Here is a 26,072-nt window from a genome sequence, read left to right as displayed (position 1 = left end):
AGAGAGACATGTCGGTCATTTAATTTGCTTCTGTCAGACTGACAAACTGATAATCTGAAATGTATGAGTGTTGTTCTTTTCCATGTGCACAGCCTTGTCAATGTTTTTCCACTTATGGCTTTTAAATAAGGTTACAAAATACCAATTGCTCAAACTTTTCAGCACGTTAAAAAAAAAAAAAAAAAAAAAAAGTTAACTCTAGAAACTGTAAAAAAAAATACCTTTTTATTTTTAAAAATATCTATCTAGTAGCTTATCAGTGTCTTGATATCTGACTACACATGATAGATACCTCTTTTATCTAATATTCTGTTTTGATCCTTAGGTTGGGAGCACAGTCTTTTTCCGATGCAGAAAAGGTTATCATATTCAGGGATCTACCACCCGTTCTTGTCTTGCTAACTTAACTTGGAGTGGCATACAGTCTGAATGCATTCGTAAGTCTGTTACTTATTTAATGAGTTAGAACACTATGCAATTTTAAAAGAGTTACTGTGATGCATATGGAGGTTCATAATAAATTATATACTACCAAAAAGTAAACTTTATTTTAAAAAGTATTTTCAAATGTTTTTTGTTTCCTATTCTAAGACAAAATCTGTATTTGGGATCTTAATTTGAAGTAAGATTTTTCTTCTTTTGTTTTCATGAAGTTCAAAATAATTCTATCAGTTTTACTCTAAAAAGTCTGTCCTCATTAACCCACTGCATTAATTGCTTTAAATTAAACTAGATTTTCTCTGTGTTTTGGATTAATAGAGAACAGAAAGTGGCCTGAAATATGCAGGGGGCTATTTTGTTGGTTAGTGTTTTGTGAATCATAAACTAGAACTCAGCAAAATTCAGCTTTTCTGGGCTATGCATGGTTATGCAAATGATTAATGTGTTTATAGCTCTGTATGGTTTTGAAGACATCAAATAACTATTGTATTAAAATACAGTGAACTAAGCTAATAGTGATTCATTAGAATGACCTTAGATTCTTATCCTATTTCAAACCTTTGAGCTGTTATAAATGAACAGCATGGAGCACAGAGAAAGAAGCACGCTGTGCAACCATATCTGTTATAATCAATGTAGTATGACAAAGTCTTCCTATGGAACATTTATTTCAATTGAAATTTTTAATAGATTTATTTAGCACAATAAGCACTCTAATTTTCAAAACATTGAGTGGAAGTGATGCTTGAAGCTATGACAGTACAATAATTCACAGGACCAATCACTGCACCATGTACAATGGCACGTGCTTCCCTTCATCTTAGCTCTTTTTTGTTTCCTATCATGATTTAATTTTGGTGTATTATTTAAAAATACGTGATAGTATCATTTCCATCTTCCCACAATAATAAACCTATACATCAGAGCTTTAATTTTACAGGTAATAGCAATTTGACATTTCTAAAATGTGTACAAAGTTTACATAATGAAAGGGAGTAAGTTGCCATTCGTTTATTTCAAATTGCATAGTCTAATCCTATGGAAACTGTTTACCACCACGTTTTCTAACTCTAAAAAACCCTTTGCAGCTCATGCTTGCAGGCAGCCAGAGACACCGGCACATGTAGATGTGAAAGCAATAGATCTTCCTACTTTAGGGTATACTTTGGTGTATACCTGTCAGCCAGGATTTTTTCTTGCTGGTGGATCAGAGCATCGGACATGTAAACCAGATATGAAATGGACAGGAAAATCACCTATTTGTAAAAGTAAGTCATTACTCAAGTGATATGTTGGGCCCTACTTGGTTGGATTTCATTTTCCCTGAAATTTTTATTTTATAGAGTAGGATTAATTTTTTCCACTTGGTATTTAAAGCCACATATGACACGACAGCTTTTGCTTTATGAAAGAAACGATGAAGAAATAAAAGTGAGCATAGCATCTAGAATTCATGGAGGAAAACATGAGGATATATGCATGTAAATGCACCGGCATGCATAAATAAGTTTATCCCTAACAACAGCAAACAAAACTTAACAAATAGAAAGTATTACTTTTAACTGTATTTATCTTTATGTCATAGTTTTAAGGAGTATTTCAAAGTATTCAGTGTTTAATGTATGATTCTCTATTAAGAACAAAAAAGTTATTTCATACCTTGTTTTTTAAATTCATTCAGGAATGCTTTTTGTTTAAGAAAATGTTTTAAAATAAAAATGAACAATAAAATAAAAAAATAAATACATCTTTGCACCAGATTCCACTTTTATTTATATCAATGTAAATTTCATATAGTTTTGGTAGATAAGTCTAAGTATATAGTTATGAGGGATAGATTTGCTCTTCACATGCGAATAAACATGGCTATAAGTTCCCAATTCAGAAAAATAAAACAAAATTCTATTTAGAATATGAATAAAGGAAAAATAGTCAGATGCCATGGGAAAGATGTTTGCAACATAATTTTTACTTCTAATATGTCAGAGAACACTAAATAGATTTGATGTTTGAACAATATTTGATTTTCATTAATGTATGGGTAGACTTCTTTGTTTCAACATTGTCAAGACATGTGATCTACATAAAAATGTATATTCTTATTCTAGTTCCCCAAAGGATGATTCTTCATGGGTATTATATAATTAATAATTTAAGATAAACAATCTTGTTTGCTTTTTGGTTTTTATTTTTTTAAATTTAAACTTAGTTATGGAAAACATTTCTATAAGCAAGAATTTGTTTTTATTTTTTTTTTTTTAATTGGCTTACAGTCTTTAGGTATAATTCTCCTTGAATGCCCCACACTTAACATTTGACCAGTCTAATCAGTGAGTTTCTGCTCCTAAAGAAAAAAAAACAGGCAAGACCAAATCTTCCTATGGGACATTAGCCTTTTTAAAGTGGCTAATGATACAATGCCAGAACTTGATCTGGGTTCAATGGACATAACTCTGCTGAGTGTACCAGAAATATAGCAAATGATACTGGTCATGATCCTTTCCCATGATATCTGATCCTCCCATCTTAATCCAGCTATATAGCTTTTGCTGGTTTGTGTTATAAATGTATCAATCTTTATTAACTAAATTTTTACTATATTTAATATACTATTATTCATAATTAGATATAGTATTTGTCCCCTCTATAAGGCTCTCTTTTATAGCACTGGGACTGATATAAAATTTTTAGGCCTTAATGTGTGAAATACTTGACTAGCCAGACAACTTTTCACAGTAAAAATGTTGTTTACCTAATTATTTTCTGATAGTTTGGTGTAATTGTATAGGTTTGAACATGTAAAGCATTCAAGGCCAGTTATTTCTGTTTTAAATATGGCTCTACTGGATAAGCGATGATTGCATCCATGAGGCATTGTTTTAACATTCTATTTAAAAAAGAAACCAAATATGTTCATGAAAATGATAATTTGTCTTTTTACTTGTAGGTAAAGGAGTGAGAGAAGTTAATGAAACAATAACTAAAACTCCAGGTTTGTATACAAGAAGAGTTTTAGATCTAAATAAATTAAACTGATTTTCACCCTAGATTGCTATGCATAATAAAACTATTTCCAATATTTAATTTAAGTATTTATTACTTATTTCAGAGGAATATAAATGTTGAGGTCTTTCATAAAAACAGGTGCCATGTAAAACCTAATCTGTGAAATTACCAAGCAACATTTTTTAACTTCTACAGTACCAATTTTGTGAATTGCACAAAAAAGCCGGTCAAGCCAAAAAAGATAAAGCATATATACACAAACCCCATATTTCATGTAGTTTTATATCAGAGAGATCGCTATAATGGAGAGCCTTATAATGCGAGTAAACTATAATTGCAGAGAGTGGGTTAGGTTAAAGATCTGTCCTTGACATTGCAAATGTAAGAAATGACAAAAAAACTCCCCCCCAAAACCCCAAAAACCCCCAATCAGTTTTAGAAATTTTTCTGGCCTTCATTTCATGGAAATTCTTAAGGTATTCTAAGGTAGGATTTCCTAAACTGTGTGGACCACCAACAGCAGGGAAACGTTACTCCCGTTTTTCTATGCCTCTTCATGAATATGTGTGCAGTTAACCTTTTCTTCCTGCCAGTGACAAAATAGAACAAATACATCTGAGAAATCACTAATGTAGATCTTTTAGGTTCGTTTTCAGAAAATGAGAGGCCTATTATTTTTTACTGACTTATTTAACAATGAGTTTTCACCAAATAAATGAGCTTGCAATTCTGTATTTTAGCAAGCTGCAGGGAAAGTAAGATTAATGGTTCACACTCATGGCAGTTCACAGAAGGACTCTGTAGAGTAGACGCGATAAAAAGGTGTTTCTGCTAATAATTAACCTTCCTGTTGAGTTTATTAGTGAGTGTCAGGTGAAGCCATAAATGAGTTCTTCTAAAATGTATTATTTTTACAGAATCACAATAAAGCAGGATATAATGTGCATTCATTATAATTAGTATACAGTCTTCATTTATTGGAGGATTCAGCTCACCGAACACTTAAGGTATGCAGTAGTCTGCTACCACACAGGTTTTGAATTATCAATACCAAATTAAAATTTAAACCAAGTCTCCAAAGATATTCACTACATAGACAATCAGTATCAATTCACACCACATCATGTCACTTATAACTAGTTTTGATAAGTAAGTAGTATTTGAAAGACATTTTTCTAAATATGAAATATTAAGATTGAAAATGCCAGTAAGAGTAAGCAGAGTACTGAAACTGTAAAAAATGACAGTAATTAGCAAGGAAGAATTTCAAGTTGTTTTTAAAAACCAAGTCTGCACTATTATTGTGTCTTTTAGATTGTGAATTCTATTTAGTATAGAACACTATGTATTTTGGAGAATTTTCTTTACCTTATTATCTTGGCTTTTGGTAGAATTCCATTTGCTGCTACCTGTATTTTAAATAGAATTAAACTAATTGCTAGACTAGAGGTTTTGTAACAATAAATTCATGTTCTGATTTCCCACCTTTGGATATCTGAATACAAATTATGTTTACTATTGTTCATTGAATTGCTATTTTTTTGTCAGAGTTCTTGTTTTTGTAAGCAATAGTAGCTATCATTTTTACAATACTGTAAATCATAACTGAGTATAAGTTGTAACTAAAGAATACCCACAATACCCATGTGAAGTTTAAGAACTACACTACTCTGTTTGGTCCCTATGGTTCTCACTGCTTTGTATTCTCTGCAAAAATAGTTAGGAAGATATTTTAATGAGCAGCTAAACGTTTCCCCATTTATCATGTTCTGAGGAGAATCCACAGCTGGTGCAGTATTACTATAATAATACTCAGTTTGTTTTTCTCATTCTGCATTTGCCCACAGTGGGTGTGAAAGGCAGGGACATTGTAAGGTCTTGGCAGAATTGGGTCAAAAGCGCTCTGATTCCTGAGCAGCATCCATGACACTGCAGCACGTACATTTTAACCTTTTACGAAAACATGACTGGGGAAGCAGAAATGTATTTTCTTCCCCTATTGATTCTGTTCATCTACAGCAAGTGCTAATTTTGTAAATACTGAGTTAATGGTACTATTTTGCAAAGACTAACAGATATTATTGACAATTAGAGTGGTTAGAGATGTTAGTGAAGATGTTGAATGTGGCAAAATAAATATAGTGTCTGCTCATTTATAAAAGTAATTTTCATTAAAAGCAAAGGCAAATAAAAATAATTTTAGTATATTTTTTAAACGTCAGGTTTCAAATTTAGTGTATGCCACTACTGTAGCAAAGCAATGAGAAATATGTAGGAAAAATAGTCTGAAAGACCCTTTACGGAATACATATATTTGCAGAAAACATTTGCTTGTGGCTTTTGCACAATTTGAACGCAAAAGGCACTGAAAAAGTTATTATCTTTCCTCTTTTGGAAATGCGTGCTAGGAAGTGTAATTATATTATTAAGAGACAGTCAACGGTTACTCAGTCATCAGATTTTCAGATATACTGCCTATCAGTGTGTTTTGTTGGAAATATGCGGTATTATTGACCTAGGTTTCTTTTTGATTAATTTTTGCAGTCAGTGGTTAGGTGGAGGAGGAAATATCCACAGAATTTATTCAGAATGAATACACAGGATACCTACAGTGATAAATTTTCTTTAACACAGACAGCTGCCTTTACATGTGCTCAGTTTGATAAAATGCAAAACATCCAATAATTTATTTCAAGAGTTTAGTCAGAAGAGTATGAAACACTTCTCATATCAGTCTTTAGCTACTTAGCAAGTATCATTTGTAGTGATCATGGATAGTAAGAGTGAATTTTAATAGTTGCTAGGGTTGTCATTTTGTAAAGATCTCATGTGATTGATTAAACAGTTCTTTTTATGAAGTTTTATTTTGAACCTTAACACTTTATTTTTCGAATTATAATGCTACAAAAGTCTACAACTAAGTGGAAAAATCTCTATTTTCACTTGCCAGAAGCTGCCCAGGGATACTAGGTGCTACCTAGCCAGAAGGAGGGTTTGGTCTCTTTTGGCCAGCTTAACTGTTTGTTTAACTTAACCATCATGTCTGAAGGAAGTCCTCTCCAAATGTTGTAACAGAAAAGTGTATGGGAGAAATATAGCAATGTGTAGGGCAGAAATGAACGTTCAAGACATGTAACACCCTGTAAATGTATCTGACATAACAGCAACTAATAATTTTTTTCTCCTCTCTGTTTCTTTTTTAATTAATGTTAATATTGCAGATACTGTTGAATGAATGACTTTTTCTGCTCTGTTGGTGATTTAGCCAAATATTTAAAATACAACATTTAATGACCTGTAAATATTTTTTTTTTTCTGTATAAAGGAAAAATACCAATAACATCAAATAAATTACATAATACATTACAAATACATAAACTTCTTCCTATCATTCATGCTTCATTTTATAGGTTCTTTACTTCAGATTATTCAAACTGCACTTTCTAAGCATCAGAACATTAGTTTTAAAAGTTCCTGCTCTGGCAACTTCATTGTTCATAAGTGAAGTAATATTGTATAGAGGAAAGATGTAGAGTCTAAAAATGACTGAAAAAACCCTTGTGCTAAACTGTTATCTGGAATTCAGTTAATTCAGTTGAATATTCAGTTGATATTCAGTTGAAAATCACATACAGTGCTGCTTTAATAGATTCATGAAACAAAAAGGATAGCCTAAGACAGTGTCTCCAGGAATCCCTGACTTCAGAATGTTACTCTCCTTTTTTTCATCATACCTTAAAAATACAGCACTTTAGGAGAAAACATTGTTTTCCATGGTCTTGAGGATATTCACTGAAGCACACAAGCTATGAAATGCAAGGTTATTTAAGAACATATATTGTAATGAGTGTAGTCTGTTATAAGCAATTGTGTGGAAAGGTCATAAGATATATTGTCTTTACTATTGTAAAATTTTTCCATAATACTTTGTTAGAGCAGTGGATCAATGCTGTAACAAAAAAATGAACTTAAGTATGGATTGAAAGATTGCTACTTTGTTGTAGTTTACTCCTTTCTCTCTTTTTTGCCCACTTTTATTTAGTTCCCTCAGATGTGTTTTTTATAAATTCACTGTGGAAAGGGTTTTATGAATACTTAGGAAAAAGACAGCCTGCTACTCTTACTGTTGATTGGTTCAATACTACAAGCAGCAAAGTGAATGCCACATTCATTGAGGCATCCAACATACAACTCAGATTATCAGGTAGGTTCAGAATTTGGTGTTAAAAGAGCTGTTCTTTTAAATTTTTTCATCTGTTAATTTTTTTTATATTTTCTGCCAAACACAAAATGAAACAAAAACTTTATGTTTTCACTAAAAATCTTTTTCTGCTTATTTTGCAAAAGGAAAGGTCCTAATGTAATGGTCTCCACAGATTTTAGTCAGGTTATATGCTGTCGCCCATCTATTTTTCCCCTTACATTTCAAATCAATATTGAGGTGGTTTTTTTTCATCTCGGACTGTTGGATATTATTGATGTGTTAAACTCACAGGTATTATTGAAGTGGCAGATGATGTGTATATAGGCATTTTAAGAACTGTACCATTGAAAAGCTCCATTATTCAATATCTGCCTTAAAACAATATGGCCTAGATAATGGCATAACATAAAATAGGCACAGAGAGTTAAATAACTTAGTAAATTACGCATACCTTTTAATCAACACCGTGCATTCCTTTCTGCAAATGTGGCTGTGAAGTTCTGATTCACTCTCTGATCACAGCTGTATTTGAAAAGAGCAGTATCAACTATCAGTACCTTTTAAGGTTGAGTTCAGAGAGAATTTTAGTAGTTGGCTGCCAAATAGCAACTTTTCTTCCGCTGCACTGTTGATATTTACTATAGTAATATATTGTTGTGATGTGAGCAACATCCAATTTTTTCCAGTTCAAGGAAATTCCAGGCAAGGAATTCTATCTGTATTCACAATTATGGAAATACTGTGTGAAAGGACAAATATTCTTGCCCATTTATGTATACCAGTACAAAACCATCTTTGCATCCTGTTATCAAATATGATGATGGCAAAAAATCAGTAAAATAAGATCCTGCTATTACAACACTTTGAATCTTGTTTTTTTCCAGGTTATAAAATTCTGTTATTACCGAATGTTTTTTACAAAATATTTTAGTTCTAAAGCAATATACTTAGTTTTTAAAGGATATTTGAACAAACTGGTTGAAAAATTGTTTAAAAAGCATGTGTTACCTCCTTTATGTTAATAGGTGTTTACAAGAAAGAAGAAGCCCATTTGCTCTTGAAAGTTTTTCAGATTAAAGGACCTAGTGATATTTTTGTGAGCAAGTTTGAAAATGACAACTGGGCACTAGATGGTTATGTAAGTAACCAGACTGCAATGGTTAAAGCTTGCCGAATTTAAAGTTTGAAGCAATTTGTGATTTCCTATATAATTCCATCCAACTTTTTATATTACAACTATGGAATACGGTACTCTAGATGTCACTATAGAGATCACATTAATTTTCTTTTTAAAAACATGTATGCAAACTTCTATCTGCCACTCTCATTAGAGTTTTTAGTTTACTAAGGGGAAAGTGGAGTGAATCATCATATTTTGCCATGTTTTTGCCTTGTTTTCTTAGATGAGAATGGGAATTTTACCTTTAGAAATATTGTTCTTTTTTGGCTGGGTGAACAATTCACTGTAATAAAATTACATTTAATCTGGAAGAAAAAGAAAGTTATTTTACTCTTTGCAGTTCTCCTTTGTGCTTCGTGATGCTTTCGATGTAAAATAATTTAAAATCTGACAATTCAGTAGACTTCTGTCTCCATATAATTCCATTCTGTGTATGCCAGTTGAAGAATTTTAAAACCAGCAGCATACATCAGATATTCTATAATCATTCCAAGTGTTATTTTGAAACTTTGTTTAATAATATTGCAAAATTAAAATGATAAATATTGCATAAGTATAGAGAGCTCGCTAATATTTTAAAGGCAAAAAGTGAAAATTTGGGTTCCATATATCTGCGTTAAGTCAGAAAAACAAATGGCTAAGCATTCTTATTTATTTGTTTCAGAAATTTATTTTTTTTTTTTTTTTTTTTTTTTACGTTTAAACATATTCTAGGTATCCTCAGGACATGAAAGAGGTGTTTTTACCTATCAAGGTGATATACATGGAAAAGACTTTGGAAAATTTATGCTCCAAAGACAAGGTAAATAGGTTGATAGAGCTTTAATGGATATAATCTTTTTGAGCTTTACAAGAGTGAATTCAACAAATGACTCAGTTATCTATCTGAAGTAGGCATGTTTATTTCATGCCATTGTTATTATAAAAAATATAGTGAAATATGCAAATTTGAAATATACAGTTCAAATCCCAATTTAACTCTGCTTAACATGTTACTGTCTTATGTTTTTTAGTTTAGCGACCTAATAAGATGACTACAATATGCTCTTAGAGAATGCCATTGCAACTGCTTGCTTTTCGTGAATGTCTTTCTGAAAGTAACAAGCATGTCATGCAATGCAAAGACGTTTTCTGATCAAATGTTTAAATTGCAGTCAGCATCATATAGAAAATTAAAGGACAAAATGAACAGTGATTTTAATAGTGTCACTCGAAGAGTGCTTGTTGCTGGTGGATGTTTTCAGAATGTATATGCATTTAGATAGAATTCTACTTTTCTGTCAAAAATATGAGTGCCTGAAGAATGTGTTACAGCTATGTACTCAAGTGCTTCAGCAGCTGCTGAAAAACTAGTTCTACAAAATAATTTTGTCAGAAAAACTAATAAAACATTTACTCATGAAATACTTACTAATTTTTTTTTATTTTTTTTTTTTCAAATATGAAGTGTAGACATCGACATTTCCTGATTCTGGAAATACTGCAGAGGGGTCGAAGCACAGTATATATACAGCAAAGTACTGGGCTAGGAGGAGGAGACAGCCTACCCAATATATAACTATAGCAGACTGTATCTGCATTTTATAAATTGCCTTGGTTCCATTAACTTCATTGGTGGGGCACCCAATGCCCTTTAAAGTTCTGCCAAATCTCCTTTGTATTTCTTTGCTGTATTAACTGCTAAAATGGCAGTTATGCTATGGATTTGCTCATCTTGACTACCTCTCAAATTGCTATGTATGTATAGTCACAAGGGGCGAAAACCTTACTATTCAGAGTCTCAGCCTGAGCTGCCCATTACTAAAGCCAATTTCAGTCTTCAGATTAAACTTTTGTGCAGGACAAATTAGTTGTCTGCCTGTATTTTCATGTAATCCTTATCACTGTAATATCTAAGATGCTTTTTCTTTCTGATTTTAACAAGCAGACTGTAAATGTAGAGCATCAATACTTGTTCAAACATGTCTTTTTTAGCAGTCTTTGATATCTCCAAACAGTGAGAGTAAGGTTTGTTGGTTTTGTTGGGGGGGGGATGGGTGGTTGTTTTGTGTGTGGTTTTTTTTTTTTTTCCTTAAACCAGGCCAGAAAAATATATCCATGATTTGCCAGCTATCTAATAAAAGTTTGGATCCATGTGTTTTACCAGTGAATTGACTTACGGGGGTAAATGAAGAACAAGCAGAATGACAATTCAACAGTTACAGCATTCTTCAGTGGATGTATTCTACAGTAGTGGAAAACATTGTCTGTATCACCATTTAGAGTTGCAATATGAGAGCTCAGTTTGTATATTCCCAAGTCTAGTAAGGAGCTGAAGTGTCCAAGTTGCATATGCATTCCTAGGCTGTCAGACTCTCATCTTAATCTTTGACATTTCAGCAGAGAGCTTGCTACAAATGTAGATACTGTCTCTTTTAAAAGATTTCTTTATGTGTTTGATAAATAGGCACTGATTTTCTGTAGGGTGCTTGTTCTCTATTGAAGAACCTACAGCTAAAAGGAAACAGCAAATTTCTAACGAACATAGGTCATATTTGTCCATGGCCTCTCATATTCAAGGATAAGTTGCTTTGTTTTTTAAATCTATCCTGTTCATGAATATTCTGCTGAGGTAAAGATCTCATATGTCCTCCAGCTGAAGACTTAACATATTTCCCTTTCTTCAGGAAGTTAAATTATTTGCTGTCTTTACATTAAGCCAGAAGTATGCATAAACTATGCATGCACTGGTGCATACATAATGTAATATGAAATTCTTCACCTGCAAGTGTACTTCAACAACCAGCATTTAGAGAGATATACTTGGCTAAGTGTGAAAGACTATTTGATGAAGAATTCCCTATCACACAATGCTAGAGAAAGACCAGGCTCAGTGGATATGCTCAGTCTTGGAACTAATGACATGAAATAAAAAAGAACTTTATTTCTAAGTAGAGTTTATTCTCTCTCAGAAGCAATTCCGTTTGCTTGTAGCCTTAGAAAATAACCCGAAGGGCAGAGATCTCTGTTCTCAGTCTGCTAAAAGAATAAGAACTGTATCTGAGTCTGCTTAAAGCGCCCAAGTTGTGACACCAAATTATTTAACTTGTTTTGCCAAGTAATCAGTCATTGCTGGGGGCTTTTTGTATGTTTTGTTATGTTCTAATAACTTGGTCTTTAAAGGCTGCAAGTCTCAGCTTTAATAGCTGAGTGCCTGTGCCTCACCACTACTCTTCCAGAAGTTGTTTATTCTAAAATCTTGCCCTTGTTCATTCCAGTCTGAACTGTCCTTTAAAATTTTATGAAAGATGGCTTTCTGAGAAGAGAAACTTAGTTCACCAAATTATTATTTTCCTATATTTACTTCATCTGGGGAAACACAATGACCTGCTTCTCTTTTTTTCTTTTTTTTTTTTTTTTTTCCTAAAGTATTTTTTAGCTTCTCTAGATTGAGATAACAAATATTGACAAGAAATATAAAATATGAATTAATAATTTGCAGGTTTTTTTTCTAGTATGTATGAAGGAGAAAACTCCTTAACCATCTACACAGTAGAAGTACATGGCTTTCGCAATTATGATTTCACTGTGCATTATCAGAATTTGAACTTCACCTGACTGCTGCTATTTTTAGGAGGCTAAAGAAACCCCTGTTATTCTGTGAAATGTTTAAAAAACATAATCATTGAATATCCCTCTGATAAATAACACGTTTTCTGGTGGCAAAGTATGGCTTTTTTAATGAAAAGTAAACAACTATCTTTTGCAGTCTGTGTGTGTGTGAGAGATATTTCCACTTTTCTGGTTTTAGTTGTGGTAGCAATCAATACCTAAATTAGAGCAGTACAGTAGGCTCACTTCTCATCATGACAACTCTGTCAGAAGAAATAAAAAAGTTCACATCAGGATATGTTTAATCACAAAGAGCTCTGAAAATGATTGTAATAAGTAGACCAGAGTGTGTTGAAGTTATATTGAGTCTCATACATGAATAAAATTCAAATTATCCAGCATTGCAGCAAAGTTTCTCCTCCCCAATAAAAAGCACACCCAATGCACAGTCTGAACCTGGCCAACACTTCTCCAATGCCAATTAAAGGTTGTAAACTTAAGTTAAAAATTTCAAGCTTGGTTACCCTAAATGTGGTACTTCAAAAACTATAGAGATACAGAATATTCAGTTACCTCCTATAGGAGTTTTGAGTACTAAATATTAAATGTCAGTTATCAGACAGAGACAACTTAAAAAGAAATTATCTAAATGTAAATTTGTGCCTAGTTTTAAATGTTCATTTACACACAAAAAAGTCTTTTAATCTTTAAAAAATTCCATACCAAAACTTCATGCCATTAATTTCTTATTATGGATTTCAAACTGCTCTTTTCTTTTAGATGAAATCTGATTAGATATTTTATAATTTTTCTGATACTTATACATTAAAATGTATCTGTCAGATGTGCCATGAAAACAGCTTTGAGATATAAATTAAGAGTTCGTTGATGATACATATTTCTCTTTATTTAGGTACTTGGTTAGAATTTTAAATAAGAGTTGGACTATTAATTCCAGGTTTTCTCTGATATGACTACAATGAATTTTATTATTACCATATTTTTTATGAATTACTCCAAATAATTGGAAAAACAGCTGGGGATTGTGATAGTAAAGGATGAAGACAGTGATAACTGCATGCAGTTTTAAAAATTTCTATCACTTCTTCTAACCAGTAAAAAATTCAAAGGTGCATTTAAACTACGATTTGTTAACAGTGATAACCACTTGATTCTAATTTGTGTTTAATTTAGATTTGTTGGAGAATGTCCATTACATGTGCAATACAGTACATATGCCAACAGGCCTGGTTGGGACAAATATTGGATTATGAAAGTCCAAAGATTTTTCTAATACACTGGTTCTACTCTAAACCACTTCAGTGTTAATTAAGAATCTCCACAGTAGTGTGATAAACCTCATAACATGATCCTAACTACCACAGTGGTAGGTTTATTAATTTGAAAATGTTTGCCTTCACCACTCTGCAGAGAAATATACACAAGTCTGAAATGTGACAGAAGATTAAGGCAGTGAAAAATATTGAAGTACAATATTTTGTCATGTTTAGTGATCAAATCTGGTAATTCTGAAATTCCTAGTGGGGCTGTCTTAATTTTAAGGGCAACTTATTTACTTCCTAGAATTTAATATGTTTTGTAAAATGAATTGCACAAAATTTATTTTAATAATATAAATTTATATAAGTTTTAAAAATATCTAATCAAACAAAAACTTACCTCATTCCTCTTTCACGTTGATCTTGAACTGCAAGAAATCATAGGAGAATTATTTGCTTCTTTCTCAATTTTGCCACATATTCAGATATTTAGTAGACTGCTGAAAGCCGTGCAATGGCTGTGTCTCTGCTATATAACTGGTCTGTGCTAGAGTTCTAAAAAGTCTGATTGATGCTATTGGCATCAGTGAGGGAGCAGTGGTGTTTGAGACAGTGTATAATCTTGGGTTGGAGCATTTATCATTGGTAAACACCAGTATCTCCTGTTCTTCTCTACTAGCTTCAGCAAAAATATCCCAGAATAGCAAGCCTAGCTATCTCTCCCAGCCCCATCCTCACTGTACTTTCCCTCTATTCTAGTCTCTCCTCCCTAGATAGAATTTTTATATTGCTCTCTGAAAAGCTGTGAGTTCAAACAGGCAACATGGAGTTGGCACTCAAAATATGTTTTTTTCTGTAATATAATGATTATTATATGTTAATTATTATTATATAAGTTATTTTTTCACTATAAAATTATTTTACATCCTTCACAATTTGAATTGGACACCTATTTAAGCAATTTAACAATGTCTTTCTTTATACTGATGGGAAAATGAGGTCTGCAAAATGCCTTACGTTCCGGGTTATCTGCTTGTCCACAACATGAACCCAGCAAGGCTGTGCTGCAGGTGACTGACTGCCTTTGCATTCTCTGCACCTCAGCTTTATCCCAGTGCAAACACAGTTGCCAGAGGCTTTGAAACATCCTCGTGTCTCATCCCTAAAAGGGTCTGTGAAGCAGACAGGACATGCACACAAGTGCACGGACTTGGGAGTGATATTGACCCAATCAGAACCGTTGTGGTTTATTGCAGTTACCTCAGTTTTCTCTTCCTTTTTCATGTTTGGTCTCACATTGCTTGTTGTTTCTAAGCTGAATATTAAAATGGCAGGCATATAATACTTTCTGTAGAAGGTGTGTGGCTTAATTTATTAAATTTGTGACTTATGAGAGGTATAGTTCGTAATTATTTTAATTCTTGAATAGTTTTTAAATTGCTCTGATAGTTATTGATAAATTATTAAGTGGTATTAACAAGATTTTTACTACGATACTGCTTGCTATTTCATGTTTTATCAAGACACCATTTGCTTTCATTCTTGAATAAAAAGAGAAATGCGAGATAAAAAATCTGAGAATTTTATTTCTACCCTTTTTCTTTCATTTCAGGTCCTTTAAGTGCAGACACAGACCTTTCAAATCACTATTATGGTACAAACAGCAGTTCTGTTGCAGCTGCCATCCTAGTACCGTTCTTTGCTCTAATATTATCAGGGTTTGCATTTTACCTCTACAAACACAGGTATTGTAAATGTCATTTATTCAGTAACTTAATAAACTCTTTGTTTTAATTTTGATAGGTAAGTGTAACTATAGACCACAGTGCTTTCAAGAATATCTTTATTCTGGAAAGACAAACATTTTGTAGTATTCCTATGAAGAGGTTCAGTGCAGGGCAGTTCTAATGGTGAACAATTAGAAAAATGAGTCACGGTGTTAAGGAGCAAAGACCTATCAACCTTCTTGGTTTGTTAGACTGAATCAGATTGAAATCTCAGGTTTCATGTTTTATTTTGTCATTTTAATGCTTTATTAAATTGAATGCATGCTGCTTCTTTCAAAACACGTATGAGTATTAATTATAAAAGCTGAAAAATCCATCAATCCCATGAGGGAACAGCCCGTAATGAGACTACTTAACAGTACATGCTGAATGAGCTAGGGGATACTATTAGAATTGGCATTACTTCAGTTCAAATGAAACTTTTATATATCATTAGATAATACAATAAATCCAATCATCTTATCTGAAATTTGGTTTAAAAAACGATACCTATGTATCTTTTGAACATTTGTTCATTCTGGGTGTTATTTGACTAGAAGTTTCTGGAAAAAATTCTGTGGTTTTGTATTGAGCTACAAAACTCTGATCTCCTTGTGTTATTTGCAGTTTGCAAGATGGTATTTACCAGAAATGCTGATTTTTAAGATATATTTTTTAAATTGTTGTTCTATAATCATAACACCAATAGTATTTTGCGATTGTAATAAATCACACAGAGAAACTGAAGTCCACCATTGTTCTATGATGGACTGGACTGTCTACCTACCTCAGCATCAGATGAATTGGGGAAAAGAAATTGCAGTAAGGCTTGAACTTGTGAACTCCTCTTAAATTATACATGTCCTGAAATGTAATAGATCCTTTTGTTGAAAAAACTGCTCAAGAAGAGCTGTGAACTCTCTCAGAACGTGTTATTGTAATATGCCTTTCTGATGCCTACAGATCTGCATTCTCAGATAGCTCCTGTTCTGCAGTGAGGGGAACTTAAAGAGCAGTGTGAAAGCACAGGCAAAGAGATGGAATGTAAAGGGACCATTTGCTCTTAGAAAGAGGAGGCATACTCTAAGAAAAAAATATTAGAACTATATTATGACATAGGTATAGTTTGTGGTTTATTCTGTGATGTTTGTTATGTCCTACATGAGCAGTGGAGATTCTATTTAGTAGAAATATGTATGTATTTAAGAGAGATGAAACAGTCTTCAGACGGGCAGCTGTAATCCCAATATTTATGGTACTGTTGGTGCAGCATTGCAGTTCTGCCTACCTTAATCTAATTTAAATGCATTAGATATTTGAAAAAGGAGATGTTACTCATAACTTAATCTTTCAAAGAATATTCTTCCTTTTTTATATTTTCACATATTTTCTTCCATTAAACCACATTTTTTAGAGTGGTTATGACTGTCGTATTTTCATCAGAAAATTAACAAGTTGATCACTGATGTAAAGAAACTTTAGGTCACCTTTATTCCCTTCAAAACAAAGAATATTTCAAAGGAAAGGGAACAGAAGAGAACAGAATCTGTGACTTTTGAAGGGACTTTCTTTAAATTACCTTAACGACCAGAATAGCAACATGAAATTTTCACAATGATGTGATAATAGTTATACCCCTAGAGTCTCTCTGTATCAGAGAATTTGAAGGTCTTCTTTGGGGACAATTTTGTGGATGCCTCTGCTGTGCCTATGTCAGATTAATAACATTTAATTAAACCAGGGTTGTAAACCTTTTTTACACATTTTCTATACCTTTTATTTGACAGACAGGGGTTGCTTCAGGAATAAAGAGCATCTCAGTCTTTCTGAACAACATTAAAATATATTTAATTACTTACACTTAGGAAAACTCCTAGTTAAGATTTCTAAGCATGTTTTGTTACATCTAAAATGAAAGTATGGATTAAAAAAAACATATTTATGAGCAACAGAATTATTTGTAGACAGTCAATTTACATTACTGACATCTTTCCATTGATAGTTTCCCTATCTGCTATCCAAAATAGAATAATTTTCTAAAAAGGAGTTTGATTTTAAAGAACTTTTTTCTGACATTTTATCATAAGACTATTTTCTAAATTAGTTTACATTTATTAAGCACCAAGCATCTACATTTTGCACTCCTTCATTGACTTTCTTGCCTGATTTCAATTACATGTATAAAATTATATACTGATCTTCCTTTATATATTTTAGATGCTAAGAGATTTAAGATTACAGTAGTAAAATACAATAAGATATTTTACTGGATAGTATCAGCAAGTCTGCAAAATTCTGTTTTAATTTTAATTTAATTATTGGCCTGATATGTTCTAACAGAACTTTGCATACAAATGTGAGTATCCTTGAAGTCTTGACATCTTCATGGTGGTAAAACACTATTCAAAATACAATAGTGGTTACTGAAAGATAATTCTTTGTATCCTTTGATATTTAAATGTCACAATTTATGTGAATATTAGTTAGGATTTTATCAATGTGTTTACATATGTTTGGACATACAAAATCTCTGTCAAGCTATTTAGTAGTGTTTATTGCTGGAAGTATTTATGGTTGTAAGCAGGCATGCTATGACAGATCTATCTGGAATAATTGAAATTACTGACCCTTTTCTGAAGGTTACTACAACTAGCAGTGCAAAATATTCTGGACACTTGCAATGTCAGTGCAAGAGTTGCCTTGTTGAAGCTATGCTGGCTGACTTTGCACTGACTTAGATTTAGTGGTACCCGGGAGACTTGTTACAGCACCTTCAACACTGCAACACTAACTCTCTGATCTGGAATGGTAATAAATAGCTGATAGCAAATAACTAACCTGTTCCCTCTACCTATTCTCAAAAACATCTAAGTCAATAAAGTCTGTGAGTGTTTATCTCATCTAAAACACCAGATGGTATCAAAAGAATGAATTAGGAGCCCCTCACTCTTATCTTTCTATGTACACCTAGTCATCTACTCCATTCAAAAATTTAAATTGACAATTTATATTGATCTTCATCAGAACATTTGCACAGATGGTCCAGTTGCCTTACTAGGTGTACTGTAAAAATTACTGTAGGTAGAATCCCAAATCTTCAGGAAAGTCAATGAGAATATGCTTGATGGTGATCAAATTAAATTCACCAATTAAAGATGCTACTGTATTTTTGACATAATATCAACACTTTAGAAAGACAAGGATATATACGTGGAAATTGATAGGGTGTTAATTTAGTGAAGATGGAATAAGTTTTTCCACTCTGTGTAAGGCTTCTTTTATGGTAAGACTAGCAATCTAAAACTGCAAATGTAATCAGAAACTATCATAATTGTTACTTCTGACAGAAAATATTATAAAAGTTATCAGTTCTAACTTTACTTTTGTTTGTAAATTTGTTCTATGTTGCTTTACTTCTGACTGCCAATTTTGGCACTAACAACAAACTATGAAATTGTCACTCTTTTGACATTTATATAATGGAAAATGCATACCTATATTTTGCCTGCATAGTCTCTGTGCTTTGTAGCATCAGTTTGCCCATTAGGAATTTGTTTTCTTTGCTTCATGCTATGAAAAATAACTTCCAGACAGATTTCTCTTTACTTTTTAAGTCCCTGAGACATTCTTCATGGGTCTCCTTTTATCACTTTTAGACAGTCGTGCAACTTGTGTAGACAGGATGGAAATGTTATAAATAAAACTTGCAATAATTGTAGAATATTTCTTTTTAAGGGTTACTAATGATAATTTCCTGTCTCTTTTTTTTTCCCAGAACAAGACCAAAAGTACAGTACAATGGGTATGCTGGACATGAAAACAGTAATGGACAGGCTTCATTTGAAAATCCCATGTATGATACAAACTTAAAACCCACAGAGGCAAAGGCTGTGAGGTTTGATACGACTCTGAACACAGTTTGTACAGTGGTATAGCCTTCAGTGCCCAATATGACTGATTCATAGCCATACCTCTGATGGACAAGCAGTAATTCCTTTGGTGCCATATACCAGTTTCCCTTCTTCTCTTGGCTTTGCTGCTGTAATCTTTAACATCTTCTGTTGGCCTACATGCAGCTAAATTTTCTGGTAAAAACGTGTCAGTCTTCTGGGGATCAGACAAAGAATATTTTTTCATCTTGAAGTTGGATCAAAATGCCTGGCTGCATCTGCTTCAAATCAAGGCACACTTTAAGGAAGACTGCCAAGTCATGCCAATTTGTCATATTTAATGCCTCAGACTTTCATATTTGTATGTGGCTGGATGCCTTTCAATGCATTCTTCTGGGCACTTGGATAAATCCTTTGAGTACTTTGACAAATGATAGCACCACAGATTATCCCCGGGAATATTCTGAAGAAATGAAGCTCTCTTGAAGGAGGAGACAACCTTCCTTGAGGTTGCATACACCTGCAAATGCTTTACCATTGAAATCTTGCTAAAATTAAAGAAACTTACAGTGTATCTCATACATAGGGCAGTTTGCCACTTTCCCAATCAGCCGTTATATTGCAAAATGTTAATGCACAATTTTTTTGCACTAGAGTGTTATGGATCACTGAGTAAGATACTGGTAAAAATATACAGGGTTTCTACACACTGTCCATTGTATATAGACATTTGCTCACACTTTGCCAAGCAAAACATTCCACAATAAATTTACTTGGAATATCAAATTATGAGCCCCATGCTTAGCCTCAGTTAAAATCCTGTGTGATAGAGGAAAATATTTCTTTTGTCAATTTTAAACTAAATTTCTTTGTAAACATGATTACAAGTTACTGGAGACTTTCAGCCCGAACAAGAGCCCATTTCAAAGAAATTTTCATTGCCAGTATTGTTTTTTTTTCTCAAATCAGTCATCAATCACCATTGTCAGTATCATACTATTTAACAGCAGGGGGGTTAGCAGCTATTGCTGCTTGCCATGTACAAATGTGAATAGTAATTTATTTTAGATAGCTCATAAAGCCTGTGAGCCTGTGCTCATAATACAGTCTTCCCTTTTGCATTTTTTTCCATTTTTTCCTGTAATATGACATCATTTTCTGATGTTACATGGAACTAAAATATATTACAGTAGCATATGTAAACCCAGTGCAAATTGTCTATAACAAACTGTCATTCAGTTTCTACTTTGAACAAAGAGAAATACTCGACTATATTTGCTGTGTCTTTTCAGATTTTTTTAAACACACTGCTTACTGCTTTTGTACTTACACAGTTTGACACAGAAAGTTCGACATTTGTAAATATGAATGGTTGAGTAAATCATTAACATTTGCTTAGAATTAGAGATTTTATTGAATGAAAACAAATGAAAAGAAAAAAAAATGCCATTGGGCAGATTGAGTTTTAAAATTAGGAAATAATGAAGCAAAATCTGATTTTAGTCCTAGAAGTTGAGCTCAGAAACCAGGAAAATTGCTTTGCTTTTCTTTAAAATTCAGGGTTGTTTTTTGTTATTGTTTTGTTCTAGTTATCTGAATTTCAAACTGTCCTAATGTCCAGATGGTATCAAAAACTGTAGAAAAGTGTTTCTGAACTCCATATGTGTGTAGGTCTGGCTGTTATACACAAAACAAAAAGGTAATGTAAGCCAAATAACAGGTTTTTCAGCTAATGTTGCAGAACGCAAAGAAAATTTCAAAGGTAACCCTTGGTCAGCTTAACAATTCTACATCTATTAGATGAAAAATACCAGCAATATAATACAGTATTGTAGGGCCTCTAGCTGTTATGTTCTTCATATGAGCAAGAAACTCTGAAGAAAATTTAATAAATAATCCTTTCCAGTCAGTTCCTTGTTCATTTTGTTAGTAGTTTTTTGCTCTCTTTTTTGTTTCTGAGGTTTTTGTGCAGTAAGTTTCATTTATCTGTCACATCTCAGAGCCCTTCACATTTCTTAAGAAAGAACAAAGTCATCACATCAAAGTTGTTGTCCTGCTCCTCCCCCACATAGAGGAAGTCAGTCCGCAAATAAAGAGCTTCCTTAGGAACAACAGGCCAGGGAAGGAAGTTGTTGTGTGATTAAATTTTTTGACAGGTGTTCAGCATTGACATTAATGCTGTGGAAGTCTTTCTGTAGTGGCAATGGAAGAAAAAAAATGGAGTAATGAAAACAAGCTAAGTAGCTATTTTTTACGTTTTCAACTCTGCCCTTGCAGTGCATTCTTCAGTGACCTGTCTCACTATGACCACCAAGGAATGTGTTGGAGGAAAGGTCCCAGAAGAAATAGCTAAATTATTTGATCTTTTGTCTTAGAGAGCCCAGATCCTGTGAATCCTTTATTAGTGGTTCATTTTTGGGGAGGTTATTTAAGGAGTATTTGACCCGAGTGTGTGTCTTTGATCAGGGACACTCAAAACTGGGGCACACTGACAAATTATCCTAAGATGTTTGTTTGGAGTTTTGACTAAACAGGAGGTTCAGACTGTAAAAAGTGAAAGAAAGCTCTTACAGTGTTATCAGTTCTATCCACATCCTTCAACTGCCTCTTCTTCTCTGCTATGTTTGAGTCTTCTGTTTATGTTGGCTCTCTTTCTCCTGAAGTTATTTTACAGAGGGCTGTGTATGCATGCACTTACATATGGTGCTTCATCAGAATAAGACTCTTAAAATGTTGTGCAGTGGCCAGGTAATGGCAGCCAGGAAATCTGCTTTCTGAAATGTATGCAGAAGACTTTTCCCCCAGTGTTGACCAGATCATTATGATGGGCTAATAATACATGCTATGTATTTTTTTTTTTTTAAAAAAAAAAACAGGTTATGTGCTTCAAAGCTGTTAAAAACTGCTGCTTGTATCACACATCTTGCCTTTCTCCAGGCTAGCTGCAATAATTTTTTTTCTTGTGTAAAATATTTTGTAAACAAAGGAAAGCTGTTATTAAAAAAAAAAAAAAAAAAAAAAAAAAAAGTGGGAGGGTGAGGGTGGGGGGGTTGGGAAAGAACGCCGGCATTATGATCAAGTCAATCTAATTTTCATTCCCAGTATTTCATTCTGCCATTTCACTACATGCTGCTGTGACATGAAGTAGGTGCAAAAGAACTTTTTGTACAGAGATATATTTTTTATGAAGAATTTGTAAAATTATTAAATATGCTGTACTTTTTTGATTAATGTAGGTAAATTGTTAAAAATAAATGTTTTTACAATACAAAAAATTGTAATTTTCCCAATAATGTAAAATTTACCATCTTTAGCTGATTTTCAGTTCTGATCCTATTACACATGTATTAATATTAAAGTGGCCTGTTAAAAATAAACAGTATTCTCTTTGGAAAAAAAAAATAAATACTATAAAAGATTGTAATATAGCCTGTGCAATGCCACCTACCTTGAAAGAAAAATCAGAGTTCTAATTAAATATTTAATTTTAGATTTTCAGCTTTTGTGTGACCTATTCTTATCAACTTTTTTCTATTTTCTTTTATGCTTTTAAATCTCAGATACTGATTTTTCATTACATTTGATTGTTCACTAAAATCTTAATCTTGTTATTTTAAGTTCCCAGGCATTATGTAACTTAGCAAAAATTTTCAGGTGCTGTCTAGTGAGGTGGGATCTACTTTCTGTTATCCTACACTTACCATTCAGATTTTAAAATGGGTCTTTGGCTCCCAGATCATTCAGTTGTTTTATAAAAAATAACCTGTTTATTCTTCCACAAGCATTCATTCTACTTGTGGAAGGGACTGATCACATGGAGCCAGAGGTATTTCCAGTTCTAACATCTGAGAGCTCGTTCTGCAGTCATTTAAATATACATACTTCTACTGAAATGAAAATGCTTACATACATATAGTCACATAAATTAGTGTTTTCAGCACCAAGACCTGAAATTTTAAACATTTTTTTTTTAATTTTTTTACTCTGTATTCATGTAAAAGATTTATGTATTTGATTTACTTGTTGACAGTTTATGAAAGAATGAGTCAGGCTTAAAGAATATTCTATCCACTATTTCTCTGGGAATCAGTGGTAGTATATGACTGTGGTTCCCTTCTAGAAAAAAGGTATGTGCATGTCCTTGCTTCCTCTCTCATCTTCACACTCTGGCTGTCTGGTAATATGATAGCTTATAGAGAGTTGTTAAAAGTTTTCATGTCTCAGAATGATCTTGACTTTCCTTCTGACACTCAGATATAAGCTATAATCAATAACACTATCAATGCAGATATTGAGGCATTATCTGACAGGGAGTCATGATTTTTACTTCTTATCACAAACAATAGTCTAACATACACCAAACAATTGTTCTTTTCACTATTGTCAAGCTGCAATGCCAGCTTTTGAAAATTATTTCCCCATATGATCCATTGAAAAGCATGAAGTGGTATCTTTAATTTCGGATTCTAAACAAACAGTTTATAGAAAATATATTTTTTTCTGTGTATTGAGGATACCATTATGTAAGACCCACTTTCAGTTTAATCTGTAAAGAACAAAAATATTTGGTTTTCAGCTGGCATCTACTAGCTCTGTAGCATCAGTAAGGTCATAAACAGTATCAAAGGGATAGTATACTTATTGCTATGACTTACTCAGGGTGGACAATACCTTTTTTTTAAGCTGCCTTTAATTTCAAACTCTAATAAACTACATTAAATACACTGCTACCTGCTGTAGCATGTTTGCTAACTCAAAACCACAGGAGCTTGAATGCATATGGCTCAGTGCTTGAGAGAATGGAAGTTAGAAGGTGGAAGAAGAGTTCTTTGCAGAATGCTGCCTTTAAACAAGTAGAATAAATTATTTTTAAGCATGTGTCTGTAATGATTAAAAAAAAAAAAAAAAAGAAAAAAAAGGAAAGAAATGTTTTAGGGATCCCGTCCAGAGTCCTTTTTTTTTTTTTTTTTTTTTTAGCGTCAGCAGCAAAGCAGTATTACAGTTTCAAAACCTTGCCAATGGTAGTAATCTAACATAAAAGGCTTTCCACCAAAGAGCACAGGATTGTAATCTGGACCTCACTATGGCAGATAAAAAAAAAAAAAAAATCAATGTTAAGACTTAAATGAATATACTTAGGATTATGTACGATGTAAGGAAGTAGAAGATCTGCCTAAACAGCTATACTTACATTTGTTTATATGAAATTATAATTATTTTAAATTACATACATATGTAGTAAATATATAGAAATGTGAAAATGCTTGAAACCTAATCAAAAGGGGAACTTGGGTTCGGTCTTTCAGTGTTTAATTTTCAAGTGTGTTTGTTACTTGGTAGAAGCTTCAGCATCAAGTTGTGCACCTCCAGTCCAGGAGGAAGTGACTGGAGAGGTAAGATCCACAGAGGCCAACAAGCTGAGTGAAGCCAGATATACTAATCAGTAAGAAATACTAAGGCAAGAGGAATGCTTAACCATCTCGCTTTCTACTAGGTTTTGTAACAGAATGTCGAAGTTGGGCAGATTATTCATATCAGCTTTTTTTTTTTTTTTTTTTTTTTTTTTTTTTTTTTTTTTGTTAGGAACACAATGGATAGTTAGTGCTCCTTTTCCCTCTTACACCCAATGGTGTACGTACTGGTTAGAGTTCTCAAATTGGACATGGAAGACCAGAGTTTAGATAGCTTCTTTAGCCTCAGGAGAAACACCAGGTTTTTAGTCATAAAGAAGCTATTGCTACAAGCACTCAGCTTTTGAAAGCAGGTGCTGGGAAATTACTTCTTTCTCCTTGCAGTGCAGTATTTGACCCGGTAAGAATTTCCAATAATTCCTTTTGGGTTATGCCTTGCAGACAAAATACGTAGGGAGCATCCTTAGTTTGAGATCCTTTTATCCATGGGTTAGGTAACTTGCCACAAAGAAGAAACTTAAGAACCAGGTGGTCTTGACAGGAGGTAACACTGGTACTTTAATTGGGCTGAAGATCAAACAGCAGCTGGAGGAGGGTTTTGAGAATATAAATTTTGAACTTGGGAAATGAATGTCAAATAGAAACCAAAGACCTCTTTATATCTTGGTGTACCGAGACTTTGAGTTTACCCATGCTGTGAAAGAATACAAGTAAAATTTGCTCAAAGGAAAGGATTAGACAGAAATGGAAACAAACAAAAAATGCCTGAATCAAATTTCTTTAAGAATAATTTAATATTTTCTAAAGCATAAAAAATCTTAAGGACCCCTTTATTTACCTGTTTGGACACCAGACTGTCTTAGCAATTAAATTATATTGTAAATAACATTAGAAGTACATTCTAAGTGATTCAGGATTGGAAAAATAGAAGTATCAGCTGAAGAAATAATCATAGGTAAAAAGAAAAATAAGATTATAGACAGAATTTTGTTAAAGGAAACTAAAGATATATATAAAAAAAATCCATAGCTGCTGGTTCTTGGAATGGTAAGGGAATATTTTTAAGAATATGAGGAAGGAAATAAATTTGAGCAAGGAGATAAGTGCACTGAATGGAGAAAGAATTAGCAAACAGGAATAATGTAAGTGTTTGATACTTATTAGAATTTTTCACTTTGGATTTTGTAATTGGAAAGAGGTGATGTTAGATATTTATTTCACTTGAGATTATATACTATTTGTAAATAGGAAGGATTTACGAAACAACTGATAGACACAAACATTTTAAAAAATCAGAAACAAC

The 26,072-nt window shown here is 32.9% G+C and overlaps 1 protein-coding gene across 1 annotated transcript in view; it reads left to right on the top strand.

Moving 5' to 3' along the window:
* CSMD1 (CUB and Sushi multiple domains 1) overlaps positions 1 to 19,853 on the top strand; it is a 1,262,314-nt gene extending 1,242,461 nt beyond the window's left edge. Inside the window, exons 63-70 of the mRNA XM_074922368.1 lie at positions 326 to 437; positions 1,530 to 1,709; positions 3,389 to 3,433; positions 7,490 to 7,651; positions 8,677 to 8,789; positions 9,546 to 9,633; positions 15,315 to 15,447; positions 19,244 to 19,853. Of these exons, the coding sequence (XP_074778469.1) occupies positions 326 to 437; positions 1,530 to 1,709; positions 3,389 to 3,433; positions 7,490 to 7,651; positions 8,677 to 8,789; positions 9,546 to 9,633; positions 15,315 to 15,447; positions 19,244 to 19,403 (993 nt within the window). The 3' untranslated portion in view covers positions 19,404 to 19,853. The remainder of the gene's footprint in view (positions 1 to 325; positions 438 to 1,529; positions 1,710 to 3,388; positions 3,434 to 7,489; positions 7,652 to 8,676; positions 8,790 to 9,545; positions 9,634 to 15,314; positions 15,448 to 19,243) is intronic.
* Positions 19,854 to 26,072: the final 6,219 nt, after the last annotated feature.

This window comes from Athene noctua, chromosome 1 (genome assembly GCF_965140245.1).
Source record: "Athene noctua chromosome 1, bAthNoc1.hap1.1, whole genome shotgun sequence".
In the NCBI taxonomy this organism is placed as follows: Eukaryota; Metazoa; Chordata; class Aves; order Strigiformes; family Strigidae; genus Athene; species Athene noctua.
Note: the sequence above shows the minus strand (reverse complement) of the source record. Positions and strands in the feature narration are given on the sequence as shown.